Source organism: Lampetra planeri, chromosome 52 (assembly GCF_965212315.1).
Source record: "Lampetra planeri chromosome 52, kcLamPlan1.2.h2, whole genome shotgun sequence".
Taxonomy (NCBI): domain Eukaryota; kingdom Metazoa; phylum Chordata; class Hyperoartia; order Petromyzontiformes; family Petromyzontidae; genus Lampetra; species Lampetra planeri.
The window spans coordinates 2599816-2614945 of NC_136158.1; the positions used below are offsets into that span (position 1 = coordinate 2599816).

At 51.5% G+C, this 15130-nt stretch overlaps 1 protein-coding gene across 1 annotated transcript in view; it reads left to right on the top strand.

Moving 5' to 3' along the window:
• The first annotated feature begins 3606 nt into the window (after positions 1 to 3606).
• YLPM1 (YLP motif containing 1) overlaps positions 3607 to 15130 on the top strand; it is a 35718-nt gene continuing 24194 nt past the window's right edge. The window contains 5 exon segments of the mRNA XM_078616892.1: positions 3607 to 4625; positions 4627 to 4713; positions 5837 to 6109; positions 8024 to 8781; positions 9428 to 14266. Coding sequence (XP_078473018.1) covers positions 3831 to 4625; positions 4627 to 4713; positions 5837 to 6109; positions 8024 to 8781; positions 9428 to 14266 — 6752 coding nt within the window. The 5' untranslated portion in view covers positions 3607 to 3830.

Here is a 15130-nt window from a genome sequence, read left to right on the forward strand (position 1 = left end):
CTGGTCCAACGGATTACAATATAAGGGTGGAAAGTGGGTAGTCATCAGGAGAATATGGTATTAGCCCGAGATATAAATAGGATGCTGCCGTGCTGTAAATGGGAAGTAACATCCAAAGTTCAATCCAGAGGTCAAGAATTGGAATCAATCTCCCGGCGTGACCATTGAAACAATGGTGCAGGTCTATTCAATCCATCGCGCTTCTGTGCACCCACTATGAACGGGCATGAAGTCGATGAGCAGGCAGGTCGTGTGTGGTGGGGTTAAAAGACCGGTCGGAGTTAAGCCATCGTGTGCGCTACCGTCGTGGTCCAAATTTGAAAAAGTTCACGGCAAAGTCACTCAGTTTTGGCTGTACATCGCAATCATTCATTTGTTAAAGTTTTTAAGCCAGCTGGTCAGGATTTGGCAAAAAACCCTAGCCCACTTTTCACCCAGGCAACTGGAGAGCACGCACTTAATGTTACTAACCTTAAATTAAAACATTTAAGAATCACAAGAGACAAACAACATACTTCGTTAAAATGAATCGACTAAATTACATCTCATTAAGGGTCATCCAATCATCGCAAAAAGAGACTCGCTGGACCCTCGTGAAAGAATCGAATGTTTATTTATCCTGGAGAAATCCGATGAGCTATGAAGCTCTTTTTCACAGATGTCCAGTAGGGGTGGGGCAGAGTTACAAAAAACTATTGGGGGTCATGTAGGAAATGCAAGCAAATTACTAAAAATACATAAGATAGATAAAGCATATATTGTAAATATAAATTGCAAAAGTACAGTATTTAAATTCCTGATGATTTTTCAACGATAACTGCAAACTTGGGCAAGGCAGCAAAACAATAGTCCCAGACCACAGCAAAAACAAAACAGTGCGCATTACAATTTAACTATCGATACACGGGTATCAAAGCTACAAATCGCATTTTCAAACGGGGTTGCATCCTGCAATGTATTCGTATCCAGCGTAAAGAGTCATGCGACTCGGTGAGCTAACCCGAGGTAAACAAGCGAAGTAAAACAACTAAATCGGATCTCCTAGATCAGAATCAGCATATTTATCTATACTGGAGGAATCCGATGAGCGATAAATATTTTTTCACAGATGTCCAGTATGGGCAGGTCAGAACGTCACAACAACAAACAATACAAAAAAAACCAAGATAGGAGTTCAACGTATAGCAAAGGTAAACAAATAACGATTTAAAGCTTTCGTGACTGCAGGGATTCATCTTCTTGGTTCTGTCGGTAAAGTCACGTAGAAGGAAAATAATAAAATAATAAAAATAAAACATTAAATAATCCTCACGACGTTTCGGCCACAACGCAAGCAGCCTCTGCCTTCTCGACAGACCTGTTCTCCACCTGAAGACGGCTGCTTGCGTTGTGGCCGAAACGTGAGAATTATTTTATTATGTTTTATTTTTATTATTTTCCTTCTACGTGACTTTACCGAAAGAACCAAGAAGGTAAACAAATAACTTTTAAACATATACTAATAAAACTAAATTTTTGTTAATCCTACCAGCTAAAGCCCAGAGCTATTATATTATTTTTCAGAAGCGACCAGGCCACAAATGATAGCTTAACGAAGTGGCTTATCTTGTCGACATTTATAGCAGCAAAGTAATCTACTATATTCTGATAAATCCCACCATAACACATTAATTGGTATTCTTGGTTCTTTCCGGTGAATTAAGACATGTACATCGGGCCCTCAGGATGAACGGATACTCTGACCGTACTATCCGCCAAGCTGTCTCTCCCACCACACAGAAACAGCCACTTGAAACTCCGACCAAAACCATCACGTTACCATACATAGCAGGCGTGACCAAAAAGATCTCCAAAATTCTAAACAAACATAAGATCCAAGTCCGATTCAGTACAGTGCATAAAATCCGTGATCTGATTCCATCTGTGAAGGATGTCGTTCCTGACTTACAGTATCCTGGAGTCTACAAATTGAGTTGCATTTGTGGTGATTGCTACATTGGAGAAACGAAACGTCATGTTTCTGATCGTGTCCGCGAGCACAAGTCAGATCTGAAACACGGCAGAACTGATTCTTCTGCCGTTGCCGATCATTGCTACAACTCGGTGGGCTCTCATGAAATTGTCTTTTCCGAGACCAAGGTTCTCTGCAAACCTCCCGGCTACCATCAAAGGTTTGTACACGAAGCCATACAAATATACAAACACAGACATAATTTCAACCGTGATGATGGGTACAAACTTAGTAATCATTGGAAAGATGTTATCAACCACGCAAAAAAGACTTAATTACACTTTTTTGGACCATCTTATCTGACAGGCACTATTTTACTTTACTTCACCGAGTGTTAACATCCCCAGTTATTTTTTGGCAGTGCTCTCTTCATTGTTCAGCCAGCATTGGTATAAACATGGGCATTTTCGTTCTTTTGTCTATCATGTGTATCAGACCTCCCCCTCCCCCCTCTCTGTCCATTGTGTTGGCGTGTGCAGCATCAGCCGCGTCCAGGTCGTCGTCCATTGTTTTGGCCCCCCCCCCTCCCCCTCCCGATGCGTTGTGCTTAGCACTCCGTGCTGTCTTTGAGCCCCGCCCCCCTCCCTCCCTCCCGATACGTTCCATTCATTGGCTACCACATTCTGATGAGCTCCCCCCCCCTCTCTTCCCCCCTTCAACTCGCTTATAAGGGATTACATCTTGAATCATTGCCTCACTTGATGCAGCTAATTCGGCTGTGACGGTCCCACCTGATGACGGAGACTTGTGTTGCCTCCGAAACGTCGTGATTTTTGTTTTTATTTTATTTTCATTAATTTTGATGTTTTACCTACGTGACTTTACCGAAAAAACCTACGAATATGATGCCTTGCAGTCACGAAAGCTTCAAATCTAGAATAAATATAAAAGAATATAAAACTATATTTTTGGTTCTTTCGGTAAAGTCACATAGAAGGGAAATCATACAATAATATAAAGCAATATATTTTTCTTTTATTATTCCCCTTCTACGTGACTATACCGAAAGAACCAAGAATATGAATCCCTGCAGTCACGAAAGCTTTAAATCAAAACATTAATTGGTGTAACGCTTGGCCAGAACGAGTTCCACATGTCCTAACCCAGCAGGTTCACTTCCTCCTCGTCGATGACGTTGGGGGGCGGGTTCGGGGTAGGGGGTTGGGAGAGGGGGAGGAGGGGGGGAATAGGGGGTTGGGGGATAGGGGGAGGGGAGATGGGGAAGGGGGGTTGGAAAAGGAGGGGATAGGGGGAGATGAGTTGTGGGGGGATAGGGGAAAGGAAATAGGGGAGGGGGGAGCGGTGGAGAGATAGGGGGGGATAGGGGGAGGGGCACGTGCGATAGGGGGAGGGGAATGCAGGGATAGGGGGAAATAGGGGGAGGGGCGTGTAAGGATAGGGGGAGGGGGGAGATAGGGGGAGGGGCGTGCAGGAATAGGCCGATAGGGGGAGGGGCGTGTGCGATAGGGGGAGGGGCGTGTGCGATAGGGGGAGGGGCGTGTGCGGTAGGGGGAGGGGCGTGCAGGGATAGGGGGAGGGGCGTGCAGGGATAGGGGGAGGGGGAGGGGCGTGTAGGGGGAGGGGGGTACGTGGTGACGTCACGCGGGGCCTGCACTGTGCCGCGTCTTTATGTCTGCCTCGCCATTACAACCACAAACAATCGGCGCGGCCGCGCGTCACCCAAATCGCGGCATCGCTGCCGCCCAAGCGGATCCACGATTCGGCCAAAGCGGGCAACGGTAACAACAACAACAGCAGCAGCACCACTCGTAACAACAACAACTATCATACGAACAGGCGCGCGTCGGTGGCTGGCGTCATGTACCCGGGCTGGAGCCAGGCCTCAGGCCTACACGGGTCGGGCCTGCCCGCCACGGGTCCCGGCTCCTACTCGGCCTCGGGGCTCGGTGGCATGGCCTACAACAACGCCGGCCTCTCCTCTTCGGCGGCTGCTGCTGCTTCTTCGTCGTCATCGTCGTCTTCGTCGGTCAATTCGGCTGCGCCTGCCTCCTCGTCGACGGGATTCCAAAGCCTGCAGCAGCAACACATGCAGCAGATGCAGCGTCTGCAGCAGATGCACCATCAGCAGATGCAGTCTTTCAATTCGTCGTCGTTGTCATCGTCCCTGTCGGGGACGACGACGACCAGCGTCGCCTCGACTGTTGCCTCGCCCGCTGGCTCCTCCACGTCCGTGACGTCGTCTGCGAACACGGCCACCTCGTCCATGGCTCCGATCTCGTCGATAGCCTCCTCCTCCACCTCCTCCTCAGCTTCATCCACAAAGCCCTCGTCCTCCACCTCATGCGTCACCCCGGCATTGCCCCCGGGTCCTCCGCCTCCCCTGCCCCCGTCAGGGCCACCCTCAGGCTACGGCTACAACCCCTACTCGGTGAGTGGTGGTGGTGGCGGACCCACCACCACCACCACGATGCCCCCCTACCACTACTCGGGACACTACGGGGGCATGTCTCACTACCCCCCCTCCCACACAGCCCCCCCAGCCGTACTCTATGGCTGTCTCTTCAACCTCCACCTCGGTGCCTACCTCCACGGCGACCGCGATGCCACTACCCCCCTCCGCCCTCTCATCGGGGATGGAACCTCATCATCAACAACAACACCAACCCCAGCCGCCACCACCGCCCCTGCCACCGTCAGATGAGCCCCTGCCGCCTCCACCTCCCGATGATGGCGCTGATGAGGTTTGTCACTTTTTGGAGGCTGTTATTTTTCTTGTTTTGTTGTTGCGTGGTTACACGTATTTCGCTTGGCACCGACGGCCCAGGCGCTGAGCTGCAGTCTTTTTAATTCGCCGCAAGCCGGGGGCTTTTGCCCTCTCGACTTTTTTGTGCCACAACACACGCGCGCACTTCCTGAACTGAAAGTGGTCATCGGCGGTGGTGTAAATCAATGTAAGCAAGATGAAAAGGAGGAAGTTAAGGCTGTCAAGGCACAGGTAGAGATGCGCCACGGTGACCTACCGCGTGAGACCATTTGCAATTCCCTTGCGAGGGAAATCTTGAGACGGAACGCAAAGAGGTCCACTCGCATTACCAGTGCGACACAAAAAAATACACTACCATTTGGTGGAAACCAAAATGTAGAATACTAATAAGCATGAAGCTGATATACACTTGGTCGGTCTGTGTATACGGGCGGTGATGACACAACGCCTGTTTAATCCAGAACTGTGGAGGTTAGGGAGGGTTAGTGGATCGCAAAAATGTTGCCGAAGTCCCTTTCCGTGGGGCGTCGAGGCGTCGTACCGTGGCTTGCCAGGAGAAGGCGGTACAGCAAAATGCAGACTTTCGTTAACCTCTTGTCCCCTTGTGTGTGTGTGTGTTGCCCCCTCGTATTTCTCGGCGTTCCCCATGTTTCCCCACTTGTATAAACACTCGTCGGCAGAAAAAAATCTTCATCTAGAGAGGACTCACTGCCTGGCTGCCTTCAAGGCCATCTGTGGTTCCTCGGCGATTGTCAGATGAAATGATCTTGGATGATGTTATTTAAAACTGAACATTATTATACTTTTGTCTCATCGTCCTACTGCTGCTGAAATTAATGTTTCCACGATATTCACTCGTTTGAGTTGTCTAAAACGAGGCTGTGTGCTTAATGCCATCACACAGTGTGTCGATGGAACGTGACATGCAAGGCATGATGGGAGGACATGCTTTGCTGTAAAGAATTCACCTTTTGCTTGTACAGTATTTCCCTTATTTGTTTCCAGCCTTTGCTTAAATATTTAATTCCGTCCGATGAGTCTCTTATCATTCACAGACAGTCATCATGTGTTTGCACACTGATGTTTTTTTTTATTTGCAGACGGCCGTGGCCAATGTGGGTGACCCTGAGGAGGCTGCCCGGTTGCGACAGCTTCAGCAAGCAGCTGCCCAGTGGCAACAGCGCAAGCAGTGGCAAGAGCAGCAGCAGCAGCAGCATCAGCAGCAGCATCAACACCAGCATCAGCAGCAGCACCAACCGCATCAGCAGCAGCACCAGCCGCATCAACAGCAGCACCAGCAGCAGCAACAACAGCAACAGCAGCAACAACAACAGCATCAGCAAATGCAACAGGGATACATGCAGAGCCAAGTGGTAAGAAGAGCTCCAGTCATTCTGCGACCACTTCATCGCTGCTACTTACCCTTCCGCGCTTTAGATATTTGTGACGTTGGCACCAATGTGTAGTCGGTACTCGTGCAACCGCCCCAGCGATTTGGTGTTGACATTGGAATTCAATTTCTGTTGCATTTTCCCCTCGTTTTTTCCTTGTTCATCTCATTTAGTAGAATTGTGTTTGTACCAGAGGTGGGACAAAGTCATTGTTATGCAAGTCCAAGTCGAGTCGCAAGTCATCAAATTCATGACTCGAGTCTGACTCGAGTCCAAGTCACATGACTCGAGTCCACACCTCATAGGTGGGACAAAGTCATTGTTATGCAAGTCCAAGTCGAGTCGCAAGTCATCAAATTCATGACTCGAGTCTGACTCGAGTCCAAGTCACATGACTCGAGTCCACACCTCTGGTTTGTACCATTAGCCTGATTGTAACATTAGCATATAGCACGTACAACGCAAACGTGTGGCCCTGCAATTTCTTGCTCACGCCAGTGCTGGCAGAAAGAATCGCCACTCAAGCAAACTCTGGAGGGTATTTGGTCTACTCTTCCCCACGTTGACCAGACGTGTTGAAAGAGTTGGCCACACTCACACTTTCCCCCCCCACCACACGCAACCTGCTGATCGACTAATTGTGTCTTTGAACCCATGTATGTGGAATTTAAGAAACTTGCACGAAAGTTTCAATGGACCTTGCCAGAAAATGGAATCGAACCGGCCCCCCTCTTGTTTTGCAAATCCAATGTGTGCCAACCATTACTGCACGGCAGTTCAGTTGGCATGTATTTTGCACACATGGTTTTTTTATCAGTTTCAATTATTGTAATTCGACACGTGTATCATGAGTGTAAGAATCTTCAGATTTTAATTTTTAACCGGTGCATTTTTACACGCCTAGGCCACATGGGAACACTAAACTCGAGCGATTTTGCGCTGGATTTAATGTAGCATCGGCATGTGATATGTGTGCAGCCCTTTGTCCATTCACTGCTGGTTGAGGGCTTCCACACACTGTTGCAGGTCACACTGTTGCAGGTCACACTGTTGTTCATACTTCATCATGCTCTTAATGCAGGTTGGTGAAGGCGGCATAGAGTGTTATTCTATACAGCGGACGCAGCAGAGTAGGAGAGTTGCATTGTTGTATAGAGATTAATTATTAATAGATGAGAGAATAGGCAGTGTTGCCAAGATAACTATTCATCCTGTTGCGTACAATGTCGCCAAGAGCTATGGGCACCTACTCAAGTGTTCATGTGTGCGTTTTTTAGTCAGTTGTTTTACATCGTCAAATCATTACATTAAAAATCCCACAACATCGATTAATTATTGACTAGCCAACCACCAAACCGTACACTATGTCCAGTGTGGTCTGGTCAATCAAGTTCTGTGACTGACATAGCATTGTGAGGCTTTTATCCAGCAGTGGACTAACAAAAAGGGCTATTAAAAACATCACAAATGTACGTAATGGATTGTCACGTAAGCAATCAATTTTAAACCCGCCATACGGTTTGAACGTTTGCACGTTTGCACGTGCCAATTGGGTCAGTTATTTCTCAGACAATCATTTATCGATTTGGTGAACAATGATCTATAATCTGTTATCAACCTGAGATCGGTTGATACTGAGTTGTCTACAGCAGGCTACTCAAGCAGCACACGGTATCCTCCGAAAACAATTAAATAATTTGGATTAGCCGTACAAATCCACATTTGTCGTGGGGCAACTCAGAATAGCGGCCTTTTTGCTGCCCAGTTATCTGATCTGACAATTCAGTGGCTTATGGATGATTGTATCCCGGTTAGTTGTTTTTGGTGCAAATAGTAAATTTTCATAAAAAAATATTTCGCGTCACATTTTCTAATTCTCTGTCCCCACAAATTCAGGTGACACCGGCGGAGACGCAGACAGCGCCAGCCGAGAAGAGCGGAGAACAGGCAGAGACGCTGGTGGATATCGAGTGGCAACAAGCTCAGTTCAACACGCTTTACGCGCAGTGGAAGACGCAGTTCAACGAGTGGCAGGAGCAATATAAGAACCATCCGGACCACGAGCAGTTTGTGCAGTACGAGCAGCACTGGAAGCAGTGGCAGCAGCAAATGCAGGCGGTGGGTGCAAACCTGCAGCAGCGAAAGGAGCAGCTTACGAAGTCCACCGTTGCGCCTCCGCCCATACCCACGCAGCCCGAGTCGGCGCTGCCACCCACCCTACCGCTAACCTTGCCACCAACCTTGCCGCCGCCACTGACGCCGTCGCTTCCGCTAAACATTCCGCCGGGACCTCCATCGACGCTGCCACCGGGCCCACCACCAGGCCCACCACCAGGACTTCCACCAACACTACCGCCTGCGTATCCCCCTACGTACCCACCGACATTTCCTCCGGTTTATCCACCAAATTACTCTCCGCTATACCCCCAGACGATGCCGCCAATGTTGCCTCCAGCTCTCCCATCGACACTCACGCCGCCCGTGAGCTCCTCGCAGGAGGTGGCCGTCGGCAAGGCAGCGAGCGACACAGCGGCAAGCAGTGTCACCGCGGTGGCGGCATTGGAAGGAGAGGGATTCGCAGGACCTGTTCCCGGAGCTGCGAGGCCCTCACTGCTATCCCCTCCTCCACACTTCTCTGGGTCCAACATGCCCAGGTACCCAGTGTCTCTTTTCCCCATTGCGCAACAGATGCTGGGCTGGCGCTGTGCAGTCTAGCGTGGACCGGCAGGCACCCCAGATTGTTATTTCCACTGCGGTAGCAGAGACGCTCCGCTAACGTCTCGCTCGATGAATTGGTCGAGGCGCGTGTAAACGTTGTGCTGACACCGTGGCTTCACAGTGTACCAACTGACGTCATGTGTTTTGTCTCTCTCTCAAATTTAGTTCTACCTGATGACGACTGCTTATTTTCTTTATACGTGACTTCACCGATGTCTTTAATTCGGTTTTTTTCTCTAATACATTTGTTACACTTTCTGTACTTCTTTACACCCTGTTCAGTTTTGTTCCCTTTTCTTTGTCAGCATTTATTCTTGTGTTTAACCAAGTCATAGCAGGCAATATGCACTGTACGTACATGTCGTATGTAATGGGTTCACCATAGCCCTGCAACCAAGCAAGGGTAGCCACTCCATGAACCACGATGCTTAAAAATAAATCGATTATTCAATGAAGTCGCCATCGAGACAATATGACACCTAGCAGTCAAAAAATTAGCTAAATGTCTCTTAAGAAACAAATGCCCTTCCTGTGCACGCCGGCGTGAGAATTTCTACTGAGTTTACGTTGTGTGTTTTTCAGGCTCGGTGGACCTATGCGGTATCCTCCCCTCTATGGCAATCAAATGCCATCTGGCGGCAGGCCTCCTCAGGGCTCCTTCCAATCATCCGGCCCTCAAACAGAGACGGGCAGCTCTTACCCAGGTTCTTCTCAGCGATTCAACGACCCTTCCCCGGAACGGTCGGGCGCGACTGCCGTACCTCTGCCGGGATCCCGATATTCTAGGTCCGGCCTCCCGGACGGACCCAGAGGACAGGAGGGTACCACGGACCTCGAGAGGTCATCGGCGCCGACGACGGAAAGTTTCGGGTCATTCAGCGGCTCCAGTTCTCAGTTCGACTCCACTGACGCCCAGGATCTGGACGCTCGCGATAAGGGCGGTCATGGTGAAGCATCGTCAAGCCGAGGAGGAATTTCTCGATTTGAAGGCTCTCATCTCCAAGGGGCCCACAATCAGGGCCCGAACAGTCAGAGCGAAGGACCCAATATGCAGGGACTCCGTCCAAACGACCAAAGCAGTCAGTATGGCAGTCAACGGTTTCCAGGGCCTCGCTTCTCGGGCCCCAACGCTCGATTTGTGGGACCTCATGGCCCAGGTTCACGTTTTCAGGGCCCCGGTGGCAACCGATTTGATTGGCCCGGATCTCAGGGCACACTTGCGCACGGCGGAGGTAGCGAATTTGAAGAATTGCACACGAAGGGCCCTGGCGGCGGGAAGTTTGAAGAGCCACGTGTTCAACGCAATCGCTTTGAGGCCTCCGACGGCGAGTTTGAAGAATCGCGCACACAGGGAAAGGACGGTCAGTTTGAGGGATCACTGGCACAGAGCCGCCAAGCCTCGGATGTTGAGAACAAATTTGAAGGTGCTCGCCCCACCCATGGCACCGGCAGTCAGAGTGAAGGTGCGTGCATGCCAGGACCCAATCAGCACGGCGCCAACAGTCCGTTTGGAGGATCCCATTTCTCAGGGCCACGCTTTCAGGGCCCCAATGCTTCATTTGAAGGACCGCGTCCACCAGGCTCCAATTTTCGAGGACAGGGTCCTGACGGTCAGTTTAACGAGCAGCGTGGTCCGGGTTCTCAAAATTGGGGCCCCGGCAACGAGTTCAAGGGACCGCATTTCCAAGGCTCGAACAAGTGGGGTCCTGGCAGTCGGGGTGAAGGTCTCCTTGGCGAGGGCCCGCATTCTAATGTCTCAAGCAGTCAGTTTGGGGGACCACGTTTTCCAGGGCCTCGATTCCAGGGCCCTACCAGTCGATTTGAAGGGCCTCGTGCCCCTGGCTCTCGATTTCAGGGCCCCAACAACAGCAGATTCGATTGGCCTGGCTCTTGGGGCCAGGTTAACGAATTTGAGCAGTCTCAAGGTCAGGGTCCTGACAACAAATTTGAAGGATCCCATGCACAAATCTCACCGTACCAGAGTTCCAGTAATAAGTCTGAATGGCCACAAGCCCATGGTCCTTTCACTCAGGATGATAAGGGTGAAATAAAGGAACCAAATGCCCCAGGGCCTCACACTCAGGGAGTCAACATTCAAAATGAAAGTCCTCACTCCCAGAGTACTCCTCGCGGTTCCTTTGGTCAGTTTGGTGGGCCTCGCTTCCAGGGTCCCCGTTTCCAGGGCCCTAGCAGTCAGTATGTAGGACCTAACAATCAGTCCGAAAGACTACAGGCCCAGGGTCCCCAATCCCAAAGTCCTGGTAATCGGCTTGAAGGACCTCATGCTCAAACACCTCAGCTTAAAGATCTCAACAGCCAGACAAATATGTCCTATAGCCAGGGTTCTTACTCTCAGGGTCCTAAAAGCCAAGCTGAAGGTCCTCAGCCTCAAGGTCCTACCAGTCAGTTTCAGGGCCAGCACCCCATGGGCCCTCGTCCTCAAGGCCCAGTCAGTCAGTCTGGAGGTCCTCGTCCCACAGGTCCTGGTTCTCAAGGTCCCACCAATCAATCTGTAGGTCCCCGTCCTCAAGGTCCCATCGGTCAATCAGGAGGGCCTCGTCCCACAGGTCCCGGTTCTCAAGGTCCCACCAATCAATCTGTAGGTCCCCGTCCTCAAGGTCCCATCGGTCAATCAGGAGGGCCTCGTCCCACAGGTCCCGGTTCTCAAGGTCCCACCAATCAATCTGTAGGTCTCCGTCCTCAAGGTCCCATCGGTCAATCAGGAGGGCCTCGTCCCACAGGTCCCGGTTCTCAAGTTCCCACCAATCAATCTGCAGGTCTCCGTCCTCAAGGTCCCATCGGTCAATCAGGAGGGCCTCGTCCCACAGGTCCCGGTTCTCAAGTTCCCACCAATCAATCTGCAGGTCTCCGTCCTCAAGGTCCCATCGGTCAATCAGGAGGGCCTCGTCCCACAGGTCCCGGTTCTCAAGTTCCCACCAATCAATCTGTAGGTCTCCGTCCTCAAGGTTCCATCGGTCAATCAGGAGGGCCTCGTCCCACAGGTCCCGGTTCTCAAGTTCCCACCAATCAATCTGTCGGTCCACGTCCTCAAGGTCCCACCGGTCAATCAGGAAGTCCTCGTCCTACATGTCCTGGTTCTCAAGGTCCCACCAGTCAATCAGGAGGTCCTCGTCCTACAGGTCTTGGTTCTCGAGGTCCCACCAGTCAATCTGTAGGTCCACGTCCTCAAGGTCCCACCGGTCAATCAGGAGGTCCTCGTCCTCCAGGTCCTGGTTCTCAAGGTCCCACCAGTCAGTCTGTCGGACCCTGTCCTCAAGGGCCCACTGGTCAATCAGGAGGTCCTCGTCCCACAGGTCCCGGTTCTCAAGGTCCCACTGGTCAGCTTGTGGGTGCCCATGAACAGGGTTCTCGCTTTCCAAATCCAAACACTCAAGGACCTCGCAATAATTTTCAGGGACCTAATGCCCAAAACCCAAGAACTGAGGGCCCTCAAGGTCCCAACGCACAGGGTCACAGTGTCCATATAAATGGGCAGCGTTTCCGACCACCTGGCCCAAACTCTCAAACCCCCTTTTCGCGCACCGGAAATTTTGTTCCTCAAATGGGTGGCCCTAACCCCAGAGGTTTTGGCCCGAGAGGGGAGGGTCAGGCAGTGCCAGTCAGGGGTCTAAATCAAGGGCCCATGGAGACTGCTCCCAGGTTCCCTGGCCCTCACGGCTCATTGCCTGGATCTGCAGAAATCCGGCATCCAGTACCTGGACAAGTCAGAGCTCCTACGCCCCAGCAATGTGCAGCCGGTAATCAGGCGCCCGATAGTGACAGCACAAGCGAGCCTCCCGATAAGAAGGCCAAAACAGAAGATGCCACGGCACCATCAAATGTTTCGCCAAACCAGTTGAACGCACCCGGTGACCAACAAAAGGGCAAGACTGACCAGGAGACAAACCTGCAAGCCTCGAAGGTGGAGCAGCAGCACCTGCCCGGTGTCATAAAGCCGCAACAAGGTGGGCAACTGGCGGCGGGAATATTCGCACCGTCATCCACGGCATCGTTGCAGACTTCACAGCCCAATCAGGGTAGCGTCGGCTCAGCTAGCAGCGTGTATGAGGGCGCCGGCTTGTCGTCTAATCCTGCAGACAGCACCACAGTCTCCATGCAGATGGACGAGCCCATGCTTCTAGACGAGGACATGGAGGACAATGGTCAGATAGATTCTCAGCCGCCCGGCTGGCAGGACCAGAGACGCAATGATGACACCGATGCAAGACCCTTCGGCGGCATGGGCGGTAGTGGCGAGAGGTGGGGCGGTGCCCCGCCGCACAGGTCAGACGAGCGGTGGACCCCCGAGGAGCGTTCGCACGAAACAGGGCAACCGTGGGACAGACCTCCGTTGGCGCAAAACAGGGAAGCTTCCAACATGAGACCTCTGAACAAACCTTTCGAAGGCAAAAATCCCGAGTGGGGCAACAGGGGTCCGAATCAGTTTCCTCCCTCGGGGAGGCCATTCCCACCTCGGTTCCCCAGGGAGGTCATGGACCGACAGTTCCAGCCGATGCAGCCAAGAGATAGGGACCAGGGGTACGAAGAGGAGTTCGGCTTCCAGAGGGACTTCGATGCCCGCTTCGAGCGTGACTTTGATCAAGAGCCACCGCAGGGCTACAGGGAATTTGGGGCCGAGGGGGAAGATGAGGAGGAAGAATACTACGACGTGGATGGCCGGCCCCTGGGTCGGAGCAGCCCTGGCAGGGAGGAGCACTGGAGAGAAGGCCCCAGAGAGGGCGAGTTCGGTTACAAAGAGCGAGGCCCCTGGAACGAAGAGCAGAACGAGGACGGGTGGGACCACTGGCATCCTGACAGTCGCCCTGGTCACCCTGGCATGCCCAGGCACAGAGGGATGGGAGGGCCCCCCATGGGCATGCGGGGACGAGGCTTCATGGGACCCCCGCCACGGGGCAGGTTCATGATGCAGGGGCCCCGACGAGGAGGCCCGAACAGGCCTCCGTTCCCGCCGTGGGGTGAGCACGAGCGGGGCGGACACTCGCTGGGCCCCAGACGTGGCGGCCCGCCCGAGGGTCATCCGCGGGGATTCGGCAGGGGAGGGCCCGATGGCCCTCCGGCTTCGAGCAGGTGGGACCCCTCGGGCCCGGGCAGGTCACACTTTGGTGCGCCTTTGCCTGGAAACAGACGGGAGCTACCGATGCGTCGATGGGATGGCGGACCCGAGGAAGACGACGACAATGACGGTGGAGGACGTCCACACTGGGATCGCGACGCTGAGCGGTGGGACGAGCAAGGCGTCGTGCCGCGATGGCGGAGGGAAATGTCACCTCCGTCGCCACCGCCAGCGCCAGCGGAAGGGGATGAGGAGGGAGACCTCGAGTTCCCTGATCGCGTGATGTCACTCTCGAGCAGGGAGCACGAGATCATCTTAAAGGCCGCACAGGAGCTCAAGATGCTCAGGTGAGCGCAGGTGATCCGTTCGGTTGTGTTTTGCTGCGCAAGAAGATTATATCTTAATGGCTCGCATGTAATTTTGGACTGAATCATTACCTGATGAATCTATCAATGCATTCATTATCTAAACAATTGAATTATTAATTAATTGCTGGCTAATTTCTTCTTTAGAACTGCCTTTTGTGTTTAAATTGTCCTTCCCCCGCACCTCCGATGAGCATGGTTGGCTACGTACCATGCGAAAGAAGTTCAACAAACCTACATAATTTATTTGATATAAAGTACCTTGTTAATTTATTTTCTTAATTTGTCGATGTACCAGATGGCTTTGACGGATTTTCAAATTCAGTGATTGACGGTATTTTGGTGCAATAATCCAACCGTCGCATATCTGCCCTTAACAATTCACCACTGTCGCTCAGTGCAGTTAAATGCGCGTGCTGCAACTGTCGTCTTCCATGAATGTTTTCAAAATGTGACCTTTTCTCAGTCGGCCGTCCAGATGTCTCTGCTCCCTACCCAAATGGGTACTTCCTGTTATTGACACGTCGCTTGTCCACCATCAAAATAAAATATAATTATTTTCGAGCTAGTTCAAACAAAATCGCTTGATTCGGATGGCAACGTTGATTGGTGACGGTGTATCTAATCGCCGGGGGTGATTGAATCGTTATGTACCCCATGCCCATCGTTTATGATACAATTGGGTATATGTTTTAAATTCTTCTTCGGTGATTAAAAGCTGTAATTGCTTTTGAGCATGATGCATAGACATTGGCCAGGGTGTTTATGCATCAGCACATTTACCTCCTTTGGTTAATTGATGTTTGCGTGTGTCTGTGTTTATTTCTATTAAAATATTTCAATACA